The sequence below is a fragment of the Suncus etruscus genome, chromosome 6 (genome assembly GCF_024139225.1).
Source record: "Suncus etruscus isolate mSunEtr1 chromosome 6, mSunEtr1.pri.cur, whole genome shotgun sequence".
In the NCBI taxonomy this organism is placed as follows: domain Eukaryota; kingdom Metazoa; phylum Chordata; class Mammalia; order Eulipotyphla; family Soricidae; genus Suncus; species Suncus etruscus.
The window spans coordinates 28,067,836-28,094,552 of record NC_064853.1 but is presented as its reverse complement, the minus strand read 5'-3'; the positions used below and the strand labels follow the sequence as shown (position 1 = coordinate 28,094,552).

Genomic DNA, 26,717 nt, shown 5'->3' with positions numbered 1-26,717 from the left:
AGAAAGCCTGTCTCGAGTACAGTTGTGGGGGGGTGGGGAGGAGGGAGATCTGGGAAATTGGTGTGAGAATGTTGCACTGGTGAAGGGAGGTTGTTCTTTACATGACTGTAATCATACAACTATAATCATATTTGTAATCATGGTGTTTAAATAAAGATAATTATAAAAAATAAATAGCATAATCAAAAACATTCAAATTTCTTGCACAAACTTATGACATAGTTAAAAAATTATAATATTCTTCTTTTTAATCTTTTTTTTGTTTTTGTTTTTGTTTTTTAGTTTTTGGGTCACACCCGGCAGTGCTCAGGGGTTACTCCTGGCTCTATGCTCAGAAATCACTCCTGGCAGGCTCAGGGGATCATATGGGATGCCACGATTGAACCACTGTCCTTTAGCCTGCAAGGCAAATGCCTTACCTCCATGCTATCTCTCCGCGCCCCCCCCCAAATTATAAGATTCTTAAAGAAAAGACAAACTAATTGTCAGCAGGTTATTTTTCTCATTCACTTCCACCAAAAATTGATTTTTCCATAACACTGTTGAATATCTTATTTCAATCCTATACAAAATGTTAGAGTATTTTTCTATTTCCTTTTTGTTTTTCTAATGTATGGATACATTATTTTGAAAGCCTCAAAATTTTCTGATCAAATAGCTCTCAAAAAGTTATCACACATATAGACATCTTCCCCTTGAGTTTGAAAGAGATTGCTTTTTTAATTCCATTAAATAAATAAAAATATAAAAGTAAATTTATAATATTTCCATATGGTAAAAATATCAATGAATTATTATAAGTTTCACACTTGTATTTTTTATAATCAAGAAGTTCAAATTTAGCTAAGAATATATTTTTTCTAAAATTAATACTAACACCTACTCTTCTGCTGAAATTTAATAAAGTAATCAAAATTATCTAAAACCCACATAAAGGAGCCGGAGCAATAGCATGGTGGATAAGACTTTTGTATTGCATGTGACTGACCCAGATCCAATCCCTGGCATTCCATATGGTCTCCAAACCTGCCAGGAGTAATTTCTGAGCACAGAGTCAGGAGTAACCCCTACCCACTGCCATGTGTGCCCCCCAAAAAACACATAAAATTATACTACTCTAAAATGACTCAAAGACAAAGCTGTAATTTTGTTAAAAGTATACATGAAAAATATTGACATCCTGCTGACCATATTATTGCATCTATCTCTCATAATATCTCTCATTGAATGGGACACTGATCCACAATACTGAAACTGAAGCCAAGTTCTACATTCATAGAAATCAGAAATATTGGCATTATCAGAGTGCCTTAAAAGAAATAAGAACATAAACATCATGGGGAAAAAAGTGATTTTTTTTCCCAAGATATGCTCACTGATGTTATGGAAGATATAACAGTGTCAAAAATAATTCAAAGTTTTAAAAAGAAAAGGTACTAATAGGAATAAAATATAAGCCCCATGCCCTTTTCTACAAATCCAAAATATCTATATCTCTATATCATTTTGTGGGGTGCTCATGGTTACTCCTGGCTTTGCGCTCAGAAATCATTCCTGGCTCGGGGACCATATGGGACACTGGGGATTTAACCCAGGTCCATCCTGGGTCAGCTGTGTGCAAGGCAAATGCCCTACCTCTGTGCTACCACTCTAGCCCTCAAGTCTCTGTATCATTTTAATGAAGAAAATCTTTTTTTAACTATGGTGGCAATTAACCTAAATTAATATATTTTAACTCTTATTTAGGTGAATGTGATTTATTATATATTTTATTAGTGTGCTGTCCCACATCTCAATGGCAATATTATGGTACTAATAGTAATTATAGTATATTATCTTTCTGTAGTATAAAACAAAAACAGAAAGCTAAAAGACATGGAGACAGGCCAAAAGGATAAAGTGCATTTCTTGAGTGTGAAAGACCTCTAGTTCAATCCTCAGGATCATATATATATATAGTCACCAAGATCATACCAGATTGAATCAATAAGATTTGGAAGTTTAAATAGACTCCTCCTTTCACCAATTTCCTTTCATAAGAGTTTAAAAAAAAGGCTAACTTTGTTGCTCAATCTAGTTTTTTCCATTTTTCTCTAAATCACTGGCAACATTCCACTTATTGAATATGCCATGCATCTTGAACATTATTTTTTGATGGTACAATCTAATTATACTTTCTCAGTTTCTTTGGAAGATTTTGAAATATTGCAGTTATTCAATTCTTTATTTCAAGTCTCTTCTCCAAACTTATAATATCCATACTTGTAACTTTAGGAATTATGTCTACTCTAGTTCATAAATAATTTATTAATTCAACTGCCTAACCACTCTGTCCACTTATTTGGATTTCTCAAAGATTGTATGTTCAAAACGGAACTCATTATTTCTGCCACAAGACTAATCAAGATCCCTTCCTATTTTCAGATCAGTACCACCAAGAATCCAGATGCACAAATTAGAAAATTAGAAGCACATATTGATATCTTCTTCTTATCCTCATTTTCATTAATTCCATTAAATATTCCTGTTATTGGCCGAAGCCGGCTCCCTGTGTGTGACACCAGGAGGGGAAAATCCGCGAAAGTACACCGGCCCAGTGGGGCCCAACTGTGAAAAACTGTGAGTGTGACCTGTCTATGTCTGTCTACTGTCCTCTTGCGTGAAACTCTTGTGAGTGGGGCAAAAAGAGGCTCCAGAAACCTCGCTCGCCCAGATGCCATTTTCAGGGAGGGACTACAGAGCATGAAAACCGGCTAAGCTTTGCAAAAGCCGGCTCCCTGTGTGTGACACCAGGCGGGGAAAATCCGCGAAAGTACACTGGCCCAGTGGGGCCCAACTGTGAAAAACTGTGAGTGTGACCTGTCTATGTCTGTCTACTGTCCTCTTGCGTGAAACTCTTGCGAGTGGGGCAAAAAGAGGCTCCAGCGGAGCACGGCTGCTCCGCTTCGCTACGCGGCCGTGCACTCTTTCTAAGGAAAAAACTCCATTGCAACAAGAAGGAAAAATCACACTAAGAACTGCGCTATATCACAGAAGCAAACATTTCTCTCCGGACTGTCTTCTCTGTTGCATGCTCGGGCCTAAGATTTGACCCAGTGTGAGGCTTCATCCACAGAGGACTCCCCTCCCTCAGAGGCAAGTCAGCCCATCCAGAAAGGGAGGAGCCAGAGGAGTGTGCTGCCTGCATCATATAGACAATGAATACCACCACAACACGTAGAAAAACCCACAATACAAGTGTGACAATGGGGAAACAACGCAGGCCAGCATCAGACATAGAGAATGAAGATGACAATTCTGAGGACCAGATAATGACTGACCAACTAATCAACCTCTCAGATAAGGACTTTAGACTAGCAATATGGAAGATGCTCAACGGACTCCAAGAAACCATGGATCGAGTTGAACAGAACACTAATAAGAACCAAGAAAATATGAAGACAGAAATCACAAAACTCCAAACTGAAATAACATGTCAACTAACAGGACTGAAAAAGTCAGTAAACGAAGTGAATGACAAAATGGATAAGCTCTGGGACAGGCTATCAGAAGCTGAGAATAGACTTGGTGCTGTGGAAGATGAGATACATAACAATTCCATACAGCAGGAGAGATTGGACAAAAAACTTAAAGCAAATGAGCAGACAATGGAAAAATTAGTCAAAGAATGGGAACAGACGAAAATAGAAGTCTATGATAAGATCAACAGAAACAACTTAAGAATCATTGGAGTCCCAGAGACCCAGGAAGAAAATTTCCAGGAAGAATCAATGGTCAAGAACATCATTAAAGAGAAACTTCCAGAGCTAAAGAATATATGTGATCAAATCCTGCATGCCCGAAGAGTACCAACCAAAAGAGACCCCAGAAAAACCACCCCAAGACACATCCTAGTCACAATGACAAATCCCACAGATAGAGACAGAATTCTGAAAACAGCAAGATCAAAAGGGGAAATCACGTTCAAGCAAGCTTCCCTGAGATTTACAGCAGACCTGTCACCAGAAACACTCAATGCCAGAAAGCAGTGGTGGGATATTGTGACAAGACTGAGCGAAATGAATGCTTCACCCAGAATACTATACCCAGCAAAACTCACTTTCCAGTTTGATGGAAGAATACATGGTTTCACAGACAAAAAACAGCTCAGAAACTTCACAGACACAAAACCAGTCTTAAGAGAAAAACTGAAAGACCTAATCTAAGACAAGACTACCCAAAAGACACACCAAATTTTGAAATAAAGATGGCGTTAAATCCCAGGACAATTCTTTCTCTCAACGTCAATGGACTAAATGCACCAGTTAAGAGACACAGAGTGGCTAAATGGATCAAAAAACTCAATCCAACCTTCTGCTGCCTACAAGAAACGCACCTGAATAGTCAGAACAAACATAGACTCAAAATAAAAGGCTGGAGAAAAATTATCCAAGCAAACAACACCCATAAAAAAGCTGGAGTGGCCATACTAATATCAGATAATGCAAACTTTATACTCAGGAAGGTTGTAAGGGACAAAGATGGACATTATATATTAATCAAGGGGTACGTAGAGCAGGAAGAATTCACTCTCCTAAACATATATGCACCGAATGAGGGTCCAGCAAAATATTTAATACAACTGTTGACAAATCTGAAAAATAATATCAACAACAACACAATAATTGTGGGGGACCTTAACACGGCTTTGTCAACACTGGACAGGTCAACCAGACTGAAACCCAACAAGAATATACTAGACCTGAGGAGAGAAATGGAAGAAAGAGGCCTAGTGGATATATATAGGACACTCCATCCCCAGAAACCTGGATACACATTCTTCTCCAATGTACATGGGACATTCTCCAGGATAGACTACATGCTGGCACATAAAACATACCTCCATAAGATCAAGAGGATAGAAATTTTGCAGACTACCTTCGCTGACCACAAGGCTCTGAAATTATTTGTGAACTCCAAAGGGACTCAGAAGAAACACTTTAACACCTGGAAGTTAAACAGCCTCATGCTCAATAACCAGTGGGTCCGAGATGAAATCAAGGAGGAAATAAAAAGGTTCCTGGAAACAAATGACAATCAAGACACAAACTATCAGAACTTATGGGACACAGCAAAAGCAGTACTGAGAGGAAAATTTATAGCTTTGCAAGCACACATCAGGAAGGAAGAAGGAGCTTACCTGAGTAGCTTAATGACACAGCTAATAGAACTAGAAAATGCTCAACAAAAGGACCCAAGAATAGGAAGACAGAAGGAAATAACAAAGCTGAGAGCAGAAATCAACGAAGTGGAAACTCAAAAAACAATCCGAAAGATCAACGAAAGCAGAAGTTGGTTCTTTGAAAAAATAAACAAGATTGATAGACCACTGGCAAACCTAACAAAGAAAGAGAGAGAGAGAAACTTGATAACTCGTATCAGGAATGAAAAAGGAGAGATCACTACTGATATGACAGAGATTCAAAGGGTAATCAGAAACTACTTTGAAAAACTCTACGCCACTAAAAATGAGAACCTGCAAGAAATGGATAAATTCTTGGACTCTTATAATCTTCCACGGTTGAAGGAAGAGGATGTAGCATATCTAAACACCCCCATCACCATTGATGAAATTAAAACAGTAATCAAATGTCTGCCGAAAAACAAAAGCCCAGGTCCAGATGGATTCACTAATGAATTCTATCAAACTTTCCAAGAGGAACTACTGCCAATCTTGGCAAGACTCTTTCATGAAATTGAACAAACAGAAACACTTCCAAATAGCTTTTATGAAGCCAACATCACCTTGATACCTAAACCAGACAGAGACGCTACCAAAAAAGAAAATTACAGACCAATATCACTGATGAATGCAGATGCAAAGATCCTCAACAAAATCCTGGCAAATAGGATTCAATGCCTCGTTAAGAAGATCATTCACTACGATCAAGTAGGTTTCATCCCAGGAATGCAAGGCTGGTTTAACATCCGTAAATCTATCAACATAATACACAACATCAATAACAAGAAAAATAAAAACCACATGATCATATCAATAGATGCAGAGAAAGCATTTGATAAGGTCCAACACCCATTCTTGATCAAAACTCTCAGCAAGATGGGAATGGAGGGAACCTTTCTCAATATAGTGAAGGCCATCTACCACAAGCCAGTGGCAAATATTATCCTCAATGGAGAAAAACTGAAAGCCTTCCCTCTAAATTCTGGCACAAGACAAGGCTGTCCTCTCTCACCACTCCTATTCAACATAGCACTGGAAGTACTTGCTATAGCGATTAGGCAAGAAAAGGATATCAAGGGAATCCAGATAGGAAAGGAAGAAGTCAAGCTCTCACTGTTTGCAGATGACATGATACTCTACTTAGAAAACCCTAAAGACTCTATCAAAAAGCTTCTAGAAACAATAGACTCATATAGCAAGGTGGCAGGCTACAAAATTAACACACAAGAATCAATGGCCTTTCTATACACCAATAGTAATAAGGATGAAATGGACATTAAGAGAACAACCCCATTCACAATAGTGCCACACAAACTCAAATATCTTGGAATCAACTTGACTAAATATGTGAAGGACCTATACAAAGAAAACTATAAAACTCTGCTCCAAGAAATAAGAGAGGACACACGGAAATGGAAACGCATACCCTGCTCATGGATTGGCAGGATTAACATCATCAAAATGGCAATACTCCCCAAGGAATTATACAGATTTAATGCCATCCCTCTAAAGATACCCATGACATTCTTCAAAGAAGTGGATCAGACACTTTTGAAATTCATTTGGAACAATAAACACCCTCGAATAGCTAAAGCAATCATTGGGAAAAAGAATATGGGAGGAATTACTTTCCCCAACTTTAAACTGTACTACAAAGCAACAGTTATCAAAACAGCATGGTATTGGAATAAGGATAGGTCCTCAGATCAGTGGAATACGCTTGAATACTCAGAAAATGTTCCCCAGACCTACAACCACCTAATTTTTGATAAAGGAGCAGGAAATCCTAAATGGAGCAGGGAAAGCCTCTTCAACAAGTGGTGTTGGCACAATTGGATAGCCACTTGCAAAAAATTGAACTTAGACCCCCAGCTAACATCATGTACGAAGGTAAAATCCAAATGGATTAAAGACCTTGATATCAGCCCCCAAACAATAAGATATATAGAACAGCACATAGGCAAAACACTCCAGGACATTACAGGCATCTTCAAGGAGGAAACTGCACTCTCCAAGCAAGTGAAAGCAGAGATTAACAGATGGGAATATATTAAGCTGAGAAGCTTCTGCACCTCAAAGGAAATAGTGCCCAGGATACAAGAGCCACCCACTGAGTGGGAGAAACTATTCACCCAATACCCATCAGATAAGGGGCTAATCTCCAAAATATACAAGGCACTGACAGAACTTACAAGAAAAAAACATCTAACTCCATCAAAAAATGGGGAGAAGAAATGAACAGACACTTTGACAAAGAAGAAATACACATGGCCAAAAGACACATGAAAAAATGTTCCACATCACTAATCATCAGGGAGATGCAAATCAAAACAACGATGAGATACCACCTCACACCCCAGAGAATGGCACACATCACAAAGAATGAGAATAAACAGTGTTGGCGGGGATGTGGAGAGAAAGGAACTCTTATCCACTGCTGGTGGGAATGCCGTCTAGTCCAACCTTTATGGAAAGCGATATGGAGATTCCTCCAAAAACTGGAAATCGAGCTCCCATACGATCCAGCTATACCACTCCTAGGAATATACCCTAGGAACACAAAAATACAATACAAAAACCCCTTCCTTACACCTATATTCATTGCAGCACAATTTACCATAGCAAGACTCTGGAAACAACCAAGATGCCCTTCAACAGACGAATGGCTAAAGAAACTCTGGTACATATACACAATGGAATATTATGCAGCTGTCAGGAGAGATGAAGTCATGAAATTTTCCTATACATGGATGTACACGGAATCTATTATGCTGAGTGAAATAAGTCAGAGAGAGAGAGAGACAAACGCAGAATGGTCTCACTCATCTATGGGTTTTAAGAAAAATGAAAGACACCCTTGTAATAATAATTTTCAGACACAAAAGAGAAAAGAGCTGGAAGTTCCAGCTCACCTCAGGAAGCTCACCACAAAGAGTGATGAGTTTAGTTAGGGAAATAACTACATTTTGAACTGTCCTAATAATGAGAATGTATGAGGAAAATGGAGAGCCTGTCTAGAGTACAGGCGGGGGTCGGGTGGGGCGAAGGGAGACTTGGGACATTGGTGATGGGAATGTTGCACTGGTGATGGGTGGTGTTCTTTACATGACTGAAACCCAAACACAATCATGTATGTAATTAAGGTGTTTAAATAAATTTAAAAAAAAAGAAACAAAAAAAATATTTCTGTTATTTATATCTCAGCTCTACCTCTGACATATTTTGATATATTCTGACATAACTGCTTTACTCTCCACATTGTAACTAGTTATTATAATTCTAATCATTTCATCCGCCTATATACATGCTCTTCTTCAGTCTATATATTTATAGAACTTTTTTTTTTACCAAAACCCATATAATAGCCTATAGGGTCCTACAAATATCGACTTCAGTTTACCTCTTTCTCCCCAATTGCCTTATTTACAGCCATACTTTTCTCCTTTCCATTCCTTAAACACAGCACATTATGTCTCTATCTTATTCTTTGCATGGACCCTTCAGCTCTTCTCACTTATTCAATCACTATCATGTCTCGGCTAAAATATTACTTCAGAGAAAGCTTCTGTAACCACTTGCAGTTCATGGTTATTCAATTAACAAATATTTAATAACTACTATATCAGGGTAGTTTTAAAAATGTAGAATTGCTAAAGAAGAAGACTTGCCCACTTGCCTTCATGATTGTTTACAATGTATTGAAGAAGATAAGCATAAACTATAAAATGTCAATTGTTTAATATGTTCAAGGAGAACATTTATAAGGAGCTAATAATATATGAAAGAATAAAGTGATCAGAATCAAGAAGTTTTTAAGACTCAACTTAGTACCTTTTATTTAGAGAAAACTCACATATTTGTGTGAATGAATAAAGGAATGTTCAGAATATGAAAACTATAACACGAGGATCAGATAGACACTAGAACGAATAGGATGCTTCTCTTGCTCGCAGCCAACTGAGATTAAGTCCCCAGAATCACATATGGTTCTCCTAAAATCACCAGGAATGATCCTTGAATAGTCATGAGTAAGCCCTAATCACCAGTGGGTATGATCTCAAAAATAAATAAATAAATAAATAAATAAATAAATAAATAAAAAGTAAAATCCTTTTTAAAACTATAAAATTAGCAATGACAGTGAGGAAAAAAAGAGATACAAAAGGAAGATGTGGGACGTCAGAAGTATGGTCATTTAAAGCATTCCTAATAGCTTCATCCTTACAGTTCTGGGCTCTCAGGTGCAGCTTCTGTATAGTCATACCACAACAACTACTTTCATCATCCCTCTCTTAAAAGCTACAGAAGTTACTGGGTCACTTCTGTAGCCCTTATACCCAATTAGAAGTCCCTGCTTTTCTACATAGTGATCTGGGGAGGAGAAATTGGTACCTTGAGGGTTACAGTGCTTTAGCCCCCAGCCTCTTTAGGAACAAACTCCCTCCAACATACACAGGCCTATAATAATATTTGATCTCTTATATGACCCTATTAAGAAACTCAAGTCACTCTCCTCCAAGCCCAGCTACAACCTCAAGGCAGTTCCCTCAGAACAGAATCTGGGTTCTCCCTCTTTCTGTCAGTCTCCTGCAAGTAAGACAGACAGATTATCTACCACCCATCTTGTGTGGATATACACTCTCTATAATTCTGATTGACCTTCAAGATCACAAATTCCATGGGCAGGCACCAATCAGCCTAGGATTGTGAAGATCAGGGGGGCTCTGGTCGTTTCCCTCAAGTATCTGACCAATTTGAGCATCTGTATTTTTCCTTCTGAGTAGAGAGGACCCTAAGGTTCTACACTCCCCAAAATCCAAACGCGGGATAAACACTCTCCCCCTACCCCCGACCAAAAACATCCTCAGACTGAGAACCTCCTTCTCTCCAAAGCTGGCCCCTTTAGTGGGGCTCTCCCACTTTTTCTCTCTCTCTCTCTCTCTCTCTTTCTCAGGATGCTACACCCTCTCCATGACGCAGCTCTGTCACAGGTGCTCCTGGGGCGTGGGATCTGGGAACTGTTCTTCCCTGGGACTGCAGACCTTTCTGGGCCCAGGCTCACTGGGGAGTGTGAACATTCAACATTCTCCTAAACTCCCTGGTGTCCCTAGCAGGCCACTCAGGAGGATGTGAGTCCTTGACCCCTGACCTCTGACCCCGAGGTCATAGGTCCATTGCGCAAAAACAAAAAAGCAACACACCAAAAAAAAAAAAAAAAAAAAAGGAATTGGGGGTGGCGTCACCTCAGGACTTCAGGCCTTGCCCGGGTCTCCAGTCCCAGAGGCCAGGGACAGCGGTGCAACCTCACGCTTCCCAGATCTACCGCCCCCACAGACCTGCCTCAGGCGCCGTCTGGCTCCGCTCCGCCATTTTTTGCTCGTCCCTCCACCTCGGGGCCCACGCGAAAAGAGCGGGGCAATGGGGAACCGGCGATGGGATCCGCCGGCTGACAGGAACTCTCCCAGGAAGACGCGGCGCCCCGGTTACCAAGGCAACGGGCCGCCGGCTCTCCGGCGAAGCGCGCGGGCGGGGGCGGCTCGGAGGGAGCGCGCGCCGAGGCTCCGCCCCCTCCGCAGCACGAGCCCCCCGAGGGGAGCCGGAGCCCAAGCCCCGGAGGTCGCCGGCTCGGCCGCTTATCCCCGCGACCCGCCACGCGTCCTGGCAACTGAGCATGCTCGGCCGTGTTTCTCCTGCCTGCCACTCGCCGACTGCAGCAGGCCGGGTCCCCCCGCGCTGACCACTGAGCTTGTGCTCTGGCTTTTCTTCTCTGATCAGTGTTAACTTTAGAGGCCTAAGACCAGGTTTCTAGCTTTCCCAACGCCTTTCCTGGAGCTGGATAACTTGTCTTTCACTAGGAGACACGAAGGATCTGTAATTCTGTGCCAATCCCTTGAAACATGCAGAGGCCCTCTTCATCAAAGGATGCTCTTTGACATCTTGGCCCTTTAAAATGGCCCCAACTCTAGAAAATGTAGAAACCTTTTTGCTGGTATATTTCTCCGTTAGTCCAGGATGCGCTTTTTCCGTGACTGCAACGAATTAACACTAGCTTCCAAGCCCAAGATAGTATATGACCCATTCCTGACCGGCTCTGTGTGGTCCCCATGTGCATCTTTGTCCTAACACGATGTTAGGTGCAGTATTTACTTTTCTCTTCCTCATTCAAAACTAATGGTGGAAGTTCAAAATGAACTTCAGGATGGAGAAAGTGCCTGATCTGACTCCAACTGACAAGTAGGCATAAGCTCAGCAAAGAAAAGATGGTAGAAAGAGAGTGCTTGGTTGAGGCAGCAAGAACAACAATGGGAGGAAAACGTTGCATGTGGGAAATGAAGAGCAAAGCAGGCAAGAATGACTGGATCCATATGGAAGGATAGATTATGTAGGGAGCACTTGAATCTGTGATAGAAACCCATCTATAGGACAGAATGAAGGCCTGGGACTTGGTGAACTGCTTTGGTTGCTAGGCAGAGAATTGTCAGAAAAATGAGGTAGTGCCAGTACATAATCTCTTATATATACACAGCAGAATCTCATCAAATAGTAATTTGAAATGTCAACAAACACATTTGTACATTTTTTTGCATTTTTAATAAAATTCGAAATTTCTTTTTCGTGTCTAGACACATTTAAGCTGGTCAACAGCTGCATGTGACTAATGGCTATTGGAAAACATAGAGAAAGAAAGCTTTTTTTTTTATCACTTGCAGAAAGTCCTGCTGGACAGAGTAAACAGATAAATGTTAACTAAACAGAGGAGATAAAATGCCTGGAAAAAATATCAAAACTGGCAGGACTAGGTACTGTGTCAGCTCTTTCTCAGAAAGCAGAGAGAAAAGGCTTCTTCACTCCTCTGAAAGTCTCAAATTTTCTTTTCCTCTGTAAATTGCACAACCTAGGAATGGGATAAAAATGCCCACCTTTCCGTGGGCTCTGTACATTTTCTTTCAAAATGTACCTAGGAGATCAGCTTTCCTCAGGGATCTCCTCTGGCTTCTGTCTCCACATATGGCCACCTACAACAGAGCCAGTATGCCATCCTTCAAACATACTCCCCCGAAGTGTCCCCCACTCTCTATGTAAATATTATTAAAATGACACCTTTTACGTACCTGGTACTGAGTTAGACACAGAATAGAATGAGAAAAATATGTAAGTTGAAATCCCATTTCTCACATCTACAACTCATTTCATTCTACAAGAAACATGGTAAACTTGGTGTTAATGTCATAATCCTGTATAGAATATGAAATTGATATTCAGAAAGTTTTGAGTGACTGACTAAAGTCACATGAACAGTAGTAAAGTTAGGGAAGAGGAAAATTGCTAAAAAATTTATCTATGTAATAATTTAATTTTCCATTTAAAGTCCATTGCCTTTTTTGTGACCCTCAATTTTTTTTTAATTTTAAAAATAAGAGAAGGTACAGAATATAATATACTTGCAAGTATTTTGAGGTCTTTACAAAGCTATATTTATATTACCTGATAAGCAATTAAAGTCCAAATGACCTTTTAAAACTTACTAACAGGGGCTCCCTGTGTGTGACACCAGGCGGGGAAAATCCGCGAAAGTACACCGGCCCAGTGGGGCTCAAATGTGAAAGACTGTGAGTGTGACCTGTCTATGTCTGTCTACTGTCCTCTTGCGTGAAACTCTTGCGAGTGGGGCAAAAAGAGACTCCAGCGGAGCACCGCTGCTCCGCTTCGCTACGCGGCCGTGCACTCTTTCTAAGGAAAAAACTCCATTGCAACAAGAAGGAAAAATCACACTAAGAACTGCGCTATATCACAGAAGCAAACATTTCTCTCCGGACTGTCTTCTCTGTTGCATGCTCGGGCCTAAGATTTGACCCAGTGTGAGGATTCATCCACAGAGGACTCCCCTCCCTTAGAGGCAAGTCAGCCCATCCAGAAAGGGAGGAGCCAGAGGAGTGTGCTGCCTACATCATATAGACAATGAATACCACCACAACACGTAGAAAAACCCACAATACAAGTGTGACAATGGGGAAACAACGCAGGCCAGCATCAGACATAGAGAATGAAGATGACAATTCTGAGGACCAGATAATGACTGACCAACTAATCAACCTCTCAGATAAGGACTTTAGACTAGCAATATGGAAGATACTCAACAGACTCCAAGAAACCATGGATCGAGTTGAACAGAACACTAATAAGAACCAAGAAAATATGAAGGCAGAAATCACAAAACTCCAAACTGAAATAACATGTCAACTAACAGGACTGAAAAAGTCAGTAAACGAAGTGAATGACAAAATGGATAAGCTCTGGGACAGGCTATCAGAAGCTGAGAATAGACTTGGTGCTGTGGAAGATGAGATACATAACAATTCCATACAGCAGGAGAGATTGGACAAAAAACTTAAAGCAAATGAGCAGACAATGGAAAAATTAGTCAAAGAATGGGAACAGACGAAAATAGAAGTCTATGATAAGATCAACAGAAACAACTTAAGAATCATTGGAGTCCCAGAGACCCAGGAAGAAAATTTCCAGGAAGAATCAATGGTCAAGAACATCATTAAAGAGAAACTTCCAGAGCTAAAGAATATATGTGATCAAATCCTGCATGCCCGAAGAGTACCAACCAAAAGAGACCCCAGAAAAACCACCCCAAGACACATCCTAGTCACAATGACAAATCCCACAGATAGAGACAGAATTCTGAAAACAGCAAGATCAAAAGGGGAAATCACGTTCAAGCAAGCTTCCCTGAGATTTACAGCAGACCTGTCACCAGAAACACTCAATGCCAGAAAGCAGTGGTGGGATATTGTGACAAGACTGAGCGAAATGAATGCTTCACCCAGAATACTATACCCAGCAAAACTCACTTTCCAGTTTGATGGAAGAATACATGGTTTCACAGACAAAAAACAGCTCAGAAACTTCACAGACACAAAACCAGTCTTAAGAGAAAAACTGAAAGACCTAATCTAAGACAAGACTACCCAAAAGACACACCAAATTTTGAAATAAAGATGGCGTTAAATCCCAGGACAATTCTTTCTCTCAACGTCAATGGACTAAATGCACCAGTTAAGAGACACAGAGTGGCTAAATGGATCAAAAAACTCAATCCAACCTTCTGCTGCCTACAAGAAACGCACCTGAATAGTCAGAACAAACATAGACTCAAAATAAAAGGCTGGAGAAAAATTATCCAAGCAAACAACACCCATAAAAAAGCTGGAGTGGCCATACTAATATCAGATAATGCAAACTTTATACTCAGGAAGGTTGTAAGGGACAAAGATGGACATTATATATTAATCAAGGGGTACGTAGAGCAGGAAGAATTCACTCTCCTAAACATATATGCACCGAATGAGGGTCCAGCAAAATATTTAATACAACTGTTGACAAATCTGAAAAATAATATCAACAACAACACAATAATTGTGGGGGACCTTAACACGGCTTTGTCAACACTGGACAGGTCAACCAGACTGAAACCCAACAAGAATATACTAGACCTGAGGAGAGAAATGGAAGAAAGAGGCCTAGTGGATATATATAGGACACTCCATCCCCAGAAACCTGGATACACATTCTTCTCCAATGTACATGGGACATTCTCCAGGATAGACTACATGCTGGCACATAAAACATACCTCCATAAGATCAAGAGGATAGAAATTTTGCAGACTACCTTCGCTGACCACAAGGCTCTGAAATTATTTGTGAACTCCAAAGGGACTCAGAAGAAACACTTTAACACCTGGAAGTTAAACAGCCTCATGCTCAATAACCAGTGGGTCCGAGATGAAATCAAGGAGGAAATAAAAAGGTTCCTGGAAACAAATGACAATCAAGACACAAACTATCAGAACTTATGGGACACAGCAAAAGCAGTACTGAGAGGAAAATTTATAGCTTTGCAAGCACACATCAGGAAGGAAGAAGGAGCTTACCTGAGTAGCTTAATGACACAGCTAATAGAACTAGAAAATGCTCAACAAAAGGACCCAAGAATAGGAAGACAGAAGGAAATAACAAAGCTGAGAGCAGAAATCAACGAAGTGGAAACTCAAAAAACAATCCGAAAGATCAACGAAAGCAGAAGTTGGTTCTTTGAAAAAATAAACAAGATTGATAGACCACTGGCAAACCTAACAAAGAAAGAGAGAGAGAGAAACTTGATAACTCGTATCAGGAATGAAAAAGGAGAGATCACTACTGATATGACAGAGATTCAAAGGGTAATCAGAAACTACTTTGAAAAACTCTACGCCACTAAAAATGAGAACCTGCAAGAAATGGATAAATTCTTGGACTCTTATAATCTTCCACGGTTGAAGGAAGAGGATGTAGCATATCTAAACACCCCCATCACCATTGATGAAATTAAAACAGTAATCAAATGTCTGCCGAAAAACAAAAGCCCAGGTCCAGATGGATTCACTAATGAATTCTATCAAACTTTCCAAGAGGAACTACTGCCAATCTTGGCAAGACTCTTTCATGAAATTGAACAAACAGAAACACTTCCAAATAGCTTTTATGAAGCCAACATCACCTTGATACCTAAACCAGACAGAGACGCTACCAAAAAAGAAAATTACAGACCAATATCACTGATGAATGCAGATGCAAAGATCCTCAACAAAATCCTGGCAAATAGGATTCAATGCCTCGTTAAGAAGATCATCCACTACGATCAAGTAGGTTTCATCCCAGGAATGCAAGGCTGGTTTAACATCCGTAAATCTATCAACATAATACACAACATCAATAACAAGAAAAATAAAAACCACATGATCATATCAATAGATGCAGAGAAAGCATTTGATAAGGTCCAACACCCATTCTTGATCAAAACTCTCAGCAAGATGGGAATGGAGGGAACCTTTCTCAATATAGTGAAGGCCATCTACCACAAGCCAGTGGCAAATATTATCCTCAATGGAGAAAAACTGAAAGCCTTCCCTCTAAATTCTGGCACAAGACAAGGCTGTCCTCTCTCACCACTCCTATTCAACATAGCACTGGAAGTACTTGCTATAGCGATTAGGCAAGAAAAGGATATCAAGGGAATCCAGATAGGAAAGGAAGAAGTCAAGCTCTCACTGTTTGCAGATGACATGATACTCTACTTAGAAAACCCTAAAGACTCTATCAAAAAGCTTCTAGAAACAATAGACTCATATAGCAAGGTGGCAGGCTACAAAATTAACACACAAGAATCAATGGCCTTTCTATACACCAATAGTAATAAGGATGAAATGGACATTAAGAGAACAAGCCCATTCACAATAGTGCCACACAAACTCAAATATCTTGGAATCAACTTGACTAAATATGTGAAGGACCTATACAAAGAAAACTATAAAACTCTGCTCCAAGAAATAAGAGAGGACACACGGAAATGGAAACGCATACCCTGCTCATGGATTGGCAGGATTAACATCATCAAAATGGCAATACTCCCCAAGGAATTATACAGATTTAATGCCATCCCTCTAAAGATACCCATGACATTCTTCAAAGAAGTGGATCAGACACTTTTGAAATTCATTTGGAACAATAAACACCCTCGAATAGCTAAAGCAATCATTGGGAAAAAGAATATGGGAGGAATTACTTTCCCCAACTTTAAACTGTACTACAAAGCAACAGTTATCAAAACAGCATGGTATTGGAATAAGGATAGGTCCTCAGATCAGTGGAATATGCTTGAATACTCAGAAAATGTTCCCCAGACCTACAACCACCTAATTTTTGATAAAGGAGCAGGAAATCCTAAATGGAGCAGGGAAAGCCTCTTCAACAAGTGGTGTTGGCACAATTGGATAGCCACTTGCAAAAAATTAAACTTAGACCCCCAGCTAACATCATGTACGAAGGTAAAATCCAAATGGATTAAAGACCTCGATATCAGCCCCCAAACCATAAGATATATAGAATAGCACATAGGCAAAACACTCCAGGACATTACAGGCATCTTCAAGGAGGAAACTGCACTCTCCAAGCAAGTGAAAGCAGAGATTAACAGATGGGAATATATTAAGCTGAGAAGCTTCTGCACCTCAAAGGAAATAGTGCCCAGGATACAAGAGCCACCCACTGAGTGGGAGAAACTATTCACCCAATACCCATCAGATAAGGGGCTAATCTCCAAAATATACAAGGCACTGACAGAACTTTACAAGAAAAAAACATCTAACCCCATCAAAAAATGGGGAGAAGAAATGAACAGACACTTTGACAAAGAAGAAATACACATGGCCAAAAGACACATGAAAAAATGTTCCACATCACTAATCATCAGGGAGATGCAAATCAAAACAACGATGAGATACCACCTCACACCCCAGAGAATGGCACACATCACAAAGAATGAGAATAAACAGTGTTGGCGGGGATGTGGAGAGAAAGGAACTCTTATCCACTGCTGGTGGGAATGCTGTGTAGTTCAACCTTTATGGAAAGCGATATGGAGATTCCTCCAAAAACTGGAAATCGAGCTCCCATACGATCCAGCTATACCACTCCTAGGAATATACCCTAGGAACACAAAAATACAATACAAAAACCCCTTCCTTACACCTATATTCATTGCAGCTCTATTTACCATAGCAAGACTCTGGAAACAACCAAGATGCCCTTCAAGAGACGAATGGCTAAAGAAACTGTGGTACATATACACAATGGAATATTATGCAGCTGTCAGGAGAGATGAAGTCATGAAATTTTCCTATACATGGATGTACATGGAATCTATTATGCTGAGTGAAATAAGTCAGAGAGAGAGAGAAAAACGCAGAATGGTCTCACTCATCTATGGGTTTTAAGAAAAATGAAAGACACCCTTGTAATAATAATTTTCAGACACAAAAGAGAAAAGAGCTGGAAGTTCCAGCTCACCTCAGGAAGCTCACCACAAAGAGTGATGAGTTTAGTTAGGGAAATAACTACATTTTGAACTGTCCTAATAATGAGAATGTATGAGGAAAATGGAGAGCCTGTCTAGAGTACAGGCGGGGGTTGGGTGGGGCGAAGGGAGACTTGGGACATTGGTGATGGGAATGTTGCACTGGTGATGGGTGGTGTTCTTTACATGACTGAAACCCAAACACAATCATGTATGTAATTAAGGTGTTTAAATAAATTAAAAAAAAAAAACAAGAAAAAAAAACTTACTAACAGAAGAGAAAGGGGGTATTAACACATCAGAAATTCACTTTACAATTAATTTCCAAACTTTGCAGTTAGAGAAGTGATACAGGTATATGTAGGAGACATCAGAGACATGTAGAAGCTCAAAAGAAACAAACGAAATGATTTTGAAGTAAGTGTTAAGTGGGATATATCAGGCGAGTGTAAGACAGGGAGAAGAGGAATAAAATTTTATTTTTAGGATTAGAGCTATAGCATAGTGGAAAGGGTGTTTGCCTTACCTGCAAGCTGACCCAGGTTCAATCCCTGGCATCCCATATGCACTTGTGAGCCTGCCAAAAGTAATTTTTGAGCACAGAGCCAGGGGTAACATTACCTCTGAGCATTACCATATGTGGCCCAAAAATCAAATACGAAAATTTTTTCATCAGGGGTCTGTCAAAATGACAGTCTGGGGGTGAGAGGGGGTAGTAAAAGGAACTTGGGAAGAGCAGTTGAGGGAAGTTGACACTTTAAAGTTGACACTTTATAGAGTGAATACTTTGTAAATCATAGTGAATACTTATAAATCATAGTGCTTTAATAAAATATTATAAAATTTTCATCTATCCTGTCATTTGTAGTGTTTATAATTCTCAAAATGCTATTTCTTCCTTGACATCTTTGTTTTGTTTCTTTCCTTTGAGGGTTAAGGAGAGTTGAATTTTGGTGCCTCCTCTAGAGATGTTATTACTAGTTCTGTGCTCAGGCATGCCTCCTAGTGGTGCTTGGGAGGCCATACACATTGCAAGAGGATCTAATAAGGTTTGGTAACATACAAGGCAGTGTTTTGGTTTTGTGTTTTTTTTTTTTTAACTAAAACATTGGTTAATAATAAATAGGTTTTAGGTACACATCATTGAATAAGCTACAATAGAAGTCCAGATTTATCCTTCATCATATAACTAAGCTCAATATTCAATTTATTCATCTCTCTCCCCACTCTCCCCTCTTGCAACAATTTATTCCTAGATTGTGAAGTCTAAAGTTTTATTTTGTTTTATTTAAGTTGTTGGTTTGTTCATTTTACTTATAAAAATAACTACCCTATATAAAATTACAAAGATTTTTTCTTAAACTGAATCAAAATATTTCATTTTTCAAATGTTAAAACATGACTAACTACTTTTTTAAAAAGAAGATACTATATTAAAAGAAAGAGACCATCAAGATTTACAAACACTTGTCCAAAACTATTCTGTACAGTTTTCTTTACACAGAACACTTTTTTGTGTAAAAAAAAGACTTTCCAACGGGTGCTTAGGATTTCTGGGACTGCTACTGGTGATTTTTCAACCAACTGGACCTGGGTTTCAGTTAAAGGGTCCAAGGACATGGTGCCAGTTTGACACAAAAGTACAAGGAATTCTAAGCCAACAACAGTGGTGCTCAGAGAACTCCAGATCCAGAGATGATCAGAGGACCATGTATTTTGAAAATCAAACCTAGGGTCAACTGAACGTAAGGTGTGTGCCTTAAAATTTGTATTATCTCTCTTGCTCCCAAAATGTTCAGCTTCAGTTATCTGCCTAACTAGGTTTCATTTTGGTCATTCTAAATGTTACCATTATTGAAAACACTTTCCTGACAATTCTATTTTAAATATGCTTCTTATATATATTTTATATGTTTTATTTGTGTTCTGAATATATTTTGTAACTTTATTATTTATTTTATAAGTTAGTGTTATTGAAAATATCAACAGTTATATTTGATTATTATTTCAGAATTTTTAGTTTATAATAAAATACAAATTACAGTTATCTCTTCCTTTTCTCTTTGAACATTTCTTTTTTCTATATTATTCCTTTGGTCAGAGCCTTAGTATGCATTAAGAAGTATTTTAGAGTTGCGATAAATTTTCTATTATTAATGGAATTATATATAGATATTAATTTGGTTTTTTTCGGGCCACACCCATTTGATGCTCAGGGGTTACTCCTGGCTAAGTGCTCAGAAATTGCCCCTGGCTTGGGGGGACCATATGGGATGCCGAGGGATCATACCGCGGTCCTTCCTTGGCTAACACTTGCAAGGCAGACACCTTACCTCTAGCGCCACCTCGCCGGCCCCTACATATTAAGTTTTAAATGAATATTTGTGTATACTGAAATAATTATCTTTATTTTCTTCTTTAAGGTGATGAGCTAATTCATAACTTGTTCACAAATTTCTGTATTATTACATCTTTGCATTTTTGTGATAAAGATTGATCAGTTTATTGTATTAATTTACAATTTGACTCAGTTCTTTTATTTTACTTACTTATATTAGAAAATAAAAAGTCATCATAATCTAGAGAATTTAGGATCCCCTTTTTAAAGTTCAAATTCATGAAAGGTACTTGCAAAAAAGCGAACTCAGACCTCCATCTAACACCATGCACTAAGGTCAAATCCAAATGGATTAAAGACCTTGATATCAGACCAGAAACCATAAGGTATATAGAACAACATGTAAGACACTCCATGACATTGAGACTAAATACATCTTCAAGGAGGAAACAGCACTCTCCAAACAAGAGGAAACAGAGATTTAAAAAAAAATGGGACTGTATTAAACTGAGAAGTTTCTGTACCTCAAAGGAAATAGTGCCTAGGATACTAAAGCCACCCATATAATGGGAGAAACTATTCACCCAATACCCATCAGATAAGAGACTAATATCAAAGATACACAAGGTACTGATAGAACTTAACAAGAAAAAAAAACATATAATCCCATCAAAAATGGGGAGATGAAATGAACAATTTCTCAAAGAAATACAAGTGGCCAAAAGGCACATGAAAAAATGTTCCACATCACTAATCTTCAGGGAAATGCAAACCAAAACAACTATGAGGAAACATCTCATGCCACAGAGACTGGCACACATCACAAAGAATGAGAACAATCAGTGCTGGCAGGGATGTAGAGAGAAAGGAATTCTCATTCACTGCTGGTGGGAATGCCATCTAGTCCAGCCTTTATGAAAAACAATATGGAGTTTCCTCCAAAAACTGGAAATTGAATTCTCATTTGATCCATCTATAACACTCCTAAGGATATACCCTGGGAACACAAAAATACAATACAAAAATGCCTTTCTCACACCTATATTCATTAATTCACTATTTATAATAGCCAGAATCTGGAAACAACCAAGATGCCCTTCAAAGGATGAATAGCTAAAGAAACTTTGGTACATATACACAATAGAATATTATACAGCCACCAGGAGAGATGAAGTCATGATATTTTTCTAGATATGGATGCACATAGAAACTATTATGATGAGTGAAATAAGTCAGAGGGAGAGAGATAGACACAGAATAGTATCACTCATCTATGGGTTTTAAGAAAAATGAAAGACATTATTGTAATAACGCCCAGAGACATTAGTGATGAGGGCTGGAAGGATCAGCTCACGATATGAAGTTCACCACAAAGAGTGGTGAGTGCAGTTAGAGAAATAACTACACTGACAACTATCATAACAATGCCAATGAGTGAGGGAAGTAGAATACCTGTCTCAAATACAGGCATGGGAGAGGAAGAAATTGGGGGGCTTTGGTGATTAGAATATTGCACTGGTAAAGGGGGATGTTCTTTATATGACTGAAACCCAACTACAATCATGTCTGTAACCAAGATGCTTAAATAAAGATATTTAAAATAAAATAAAATAAATTCATGACAGGTTATTTTGTATTTTTCTGCAATTTATTTTAAAAAATATGTTCTTTTTTGGGCCAGAGCAGTAGCACAAGTGGTAAGGTGTCACCTTGCACGTATTAACAGATCCCCCAGCATCCCATGTGGTCCCCCAAGCCAGGAGCGATTTCTGAGCTCATAGCCAGGAGTATCCCCTGAGCATCACTGGGTGTGGCTCAAAACCTAAAAAAAAAATTATATCTTAATTATTAAGTTTATAACAAGTATTTATACCTTGTGTTATGAATTCATTCTAATTTTGTATTTTTCTTGATTGAGATTACCAGTTAAGAAATACATCTACCTGATCTTTTCAAAACTTGGTTTTATGAATTCTCTTGCTTTCTTCTCTCTCTGTCTCTCTCATTCATTCATTCTCATTCTGCTAGTTATATTCAAATGCAAGTTACAGGGAAATACAAAATTATAGAGTATTAATTAATCAATGAATTATATAATTAATAAATAATTATTCAAAGTATTTTATTTATATAAAATAAACGTTTTATTTTTGTTTAGTTGAAGAAGACAAAATTATTTCAGGATGACTAAAGATATTTGACACCTAGTTTCTCTTTGTGTCAAACTTCTGATAATCCTGTTGCTTTATCTTGTATGGCATCTATCTTAGCCCAAGATAACTACTAGAATTTCATCTATTAATATAGTATTTCAGTTAGCAAGAAGGATAAATGGTTTTAAAGACATATTCCTTAAAATACATATGCAATTTTTTCTTTCCTTTCAGTTGAGCAAAATTTGCTCACAGTAGCACTTATAGCTGAAGAAAAGATAGAAAATGAGGTGTGTGTGCTTAGAGAAGGAATGTCTATAGAATTGATGGGACCCAATAAAAAATAAATATATTGGGGTCCTTTGTCCAAAAGCTATGAATAACTTCAATATGGCAACTATAAAGCATTAAACTAATTTAAGTTCATTCTTATGAAACTGATTATGGACCAAATTTCTCTGAAACAAAATATTTTCTATTTATTGGAGAAAGAAAAAAGTATTGAAGTACAACTATAAATTTATGACTTATCATTATTTTCTTTTGCAGAAAGGCATGTGGTGCTGGGGATTGAACACAGAACCTATGACATGCCTAACACTTATATTATCTCCCCAGGCATTATTATTTTATCGAATTATTTCTGTCTTTTTCCTATTGTTTACTAGAATTTACTTTTTATTTATTAAACACTTAAAATAGGTTTGCATTATTTTATGTAAAATATACTACATATATATTTGTCCATGTGCTTAGGTAAATATTATTGTTATTTCCACTTTGAAATAATAAAACTTCACACAGAGAAGCTAAATAATGCAATCTCAAAGAACTAATAATTGGCAGAGTTAGAATATAAACCCAGGAAACCTGTCTGGGCTTCATTTCTTTAACTAGTATTGTGCACTATGATTCCACATTGTGTTTGGATTTTAATTGTACTTATTACCTGAATTGTAACTTATTTTTCTTTTATTTCTCTTTTTAATTTTGGGCAAACATTAAATGTTAAAATGAGCAAGAAAAAATTATAGTGTTTAGGAGCACACAGTTGGATACTAAGACTAGAAAGAAACACAGAAGTGATTATTAAATACATATGAAAAGCTCTATGATTAGGTCAGGGCACATAAAGAGGGTTTTAGAATGATTAGAAAAAATATTTTTATATAGTTGTAGGTCTCAAGGCTGTTAGTCTTGTAAAACTTACAGTTTTTGATATATATATATATCTGTATTTGCATTTATTTTATAATAAAATAATTTTATAGAGGCCATTATTTTCCCAGTAGTATTGGGCTGAAAATTCAATGCTCAGGGGCCACAGTGCTAGGTGCCACCAGTACTAGACTCTAGTTGTACTGGAACAGGGGTAGATAGGAAAGGGAGAGGTAAGTTGGAGGTGGCTGCATGAAGTACTGGAAATTGAATGTAGGGCCTCAAATATGACAGTTATATTCTCTGCTCATTTCAGCCATACCTTCAACCCATAATAAAAATTATATATATTTTTGGTGTTATATTCAGTAATGCTGGGGTATACTTCTGAGTGTGTGCAGTTAAAGGTCAGTGCTTGTGGGACCACATAGTAGCCAGTATCATACTTGAGTCTCTCAAATGCAAAGAATGTATTCAGTCCTTTAATATATCTCTCCAACTCTAAAAATGTTTTTAAATTTTTTGTAGAGAGGTTTCTCAAGTTGTGCTCAGGAGGCCTGGGGTTCCTTCTATTGATATTTAGCCTAGACTAGTGGTTCAATGCTTGGGCCCAAAAATGCAATGCTGCTAATGCCCTGTGATGTTAGTAATTACTTGGACCCACTTCTATGGTGTTCTAGGTAGGGCTTCTGCAGCTTCACTCAGTCATGTTTGAGGGATAATATGGTGTCAGGGATTGAACTGGATTTAGCTGCATTCCTGGCATGTATTTTAACCACTATACTACCTCTCCAGGCCCCTAAAAGTCTAATTTAAATAAATAATATTCTTTTTATTCAGGAGCACATTCCTGTTCCAACCACTTTTCTCTGTGTTAATATTCTAGTCTTAAGACTGCCTATTATTTATTACAATAATAGTTATTTTAATTAGTGTTTAATGTGTGCCAAGAACCTTAGGCACATTCTTATTCCATTTTCATAGTAGCTACATTAGACAGCATTTATGGCTATTTTACTGAAGAGAAACAAAAAATTAAATAAGTTGCTTGTTGTAGTACATAGTACAAATTGAAAACCAAAGGGTAGAGACATAGTATAACTGGTAAGGTACTTGCCATATAAGAGTGGGACCAAAATTCAATTCCCCGGCACTGCATATGGAGACCTAAGTACTATCAAGAATGATTCTTGAGTCAGAACCAGGAATAATCCCTGTACACAGCTGGGTATGACCCAGAAAGGAAAAAAAAAGATTCAAAGTCAAGCTTGATTCCAAAGGTCATGCTCTTCACTAATACATCCCATTAGCTTCCAGCCTTTCCTATATTGAACTTTCATATTAATAAACATGAAACAGAGAATTGTGTAAATGATAGGGGCTGGGGAGGACATCTGGATAATTCAGGTTTGATATGAGGAAACGCACAATAAAAAGGAGAGACATAGACTCCTTACAAGTTCTTACTCCTATATGATGATAATTCATGTAATTAAAGGAATATAAATGACACTGATACAGTCTGGATTATATAAAGAGAAAACCACTAACAAATAACCTAATGAATATGAAATACAGCAGATGCGCTTCAAAGTTTTCTTGGCAGAGAAAAAGTTTATTGTTCTGAAAAGAAGCAGGTAATTGAAGGAAAAGGCTGTCCTTGGTCAATCTGGATTACCTCTAAGAAAAATGAATGTTATTCCACCACCCAGGGAGATAAGATTATTTCTTGGATGGAGTAGTGAGAAAATCAAGTAACACATTTATCTCAGAAACAAGCAATAACTGAGGGAAGTAAGAAGAGAAAGCTATTCTTAACTACACACACACACACACACACACACACACACACACACACACACACACACACACACACGTTTAAAGGCTCAAATTATTCTTTCTTCAAAACTAGGGCATAGAATTCCCAAAAGAAGGAACATAAACATGACTTCAGGTATTTTGAAAATGGCAAAATTAAAATGGAAAAGTCAGAAAAATTGAGAAGGGAGAGAGGTCTCAGGATGAAAAGTTCCAGAGTCCATCTTCTTTTTGAAGGCCCACCTCTAAAAACCTTCACATTTTAGTAATTTATACTAAAGATAAATGTGTTCCAATTTCTATTTCCCCTACTCCTTACTAATAGTTGTCTTCATTTAAAAAAGTACACATTATATAGTTATTCATTTGGAAGAGATTAGGAAAGCAGATTATTCCAAGAGTCATATATAATAAACCTCTAGAATCTAGGGTTTCTTGTAAAGAATGAGATGAACTGTATATATTTTAAGTTAATTCAGTATATAAATATTTTAATTGAGGTAACAGTACTGTTTATTTCTCTGTTTAATCATTTAATGCTAATTCATCAGAATTTTCTAATTTCCTAAATTGTTCTTTGGAAGCATTTCAGAAGCTACAAAATTTCCATTGTTACTAAGCTTTCATTACTAATTAAGTCATTCCATTTTCTTGGATAAGTAGATCAATTGAGTCCTCCTTATTTTCCCAAATAATGCTGCAGTGGCCATCTTTATATATATAAAAGCTCATTTCCTTTATTAGGGTTTCTAAATGTAAGGAGGTGAGTTTTTCAAGATTTATGAAAGATATGAATTAAGTGTCCTCCCAAAGACTGCATCCCTTCATACTGCCATTGGTAGATTGCACAAGTAGCAGTCATATGATACCTTGCCAACATTCTGGTCATGACATTTATGGAAGAAAATTGTTTTACCTAATTATCCAGGACACATGAACTACTAGAACTTAACCACCTGCTCAGAAGAAATTTGAGAAGTTTGATTGTCACAGATGGGGCACATGTGGAAAAAAAAGAAGAAAAGATTGTTTCAACACTTCATTTCAGGAGAAAACAATTCTATGCTCCATGTTTCATGTCTTTTTCAGAGTTGTTTGATTGAACTAGGGGTCTCAAACTCAATTTAC

General features: G+C 38.0%; 1 protein-coding gene across 1 annotated transcript in view; it reads right to left on the bottom strand.

Annotated features, from left to right (window-relative positions):
- AGBL4 (AGBL carboxypeptidase 4) overlaps positions 1-10,678 on the bottom strand; it is a 1,193,307-nt gene extending 1,182,629 nt beyond the window's left edge. The window contains 1 exon segment of the mRNA XM_049775185.1: positions 10,558-10,678. Within this exon segment, the coding sequence (XP_049631142.1) occupies positions 10,558-10,591 (34 nt within the window). The 5' untranslated portion in view covers positions 10,592-10,678.
- Positions 10,679-26,717: the final 16,039 nt, after the last annotated feature.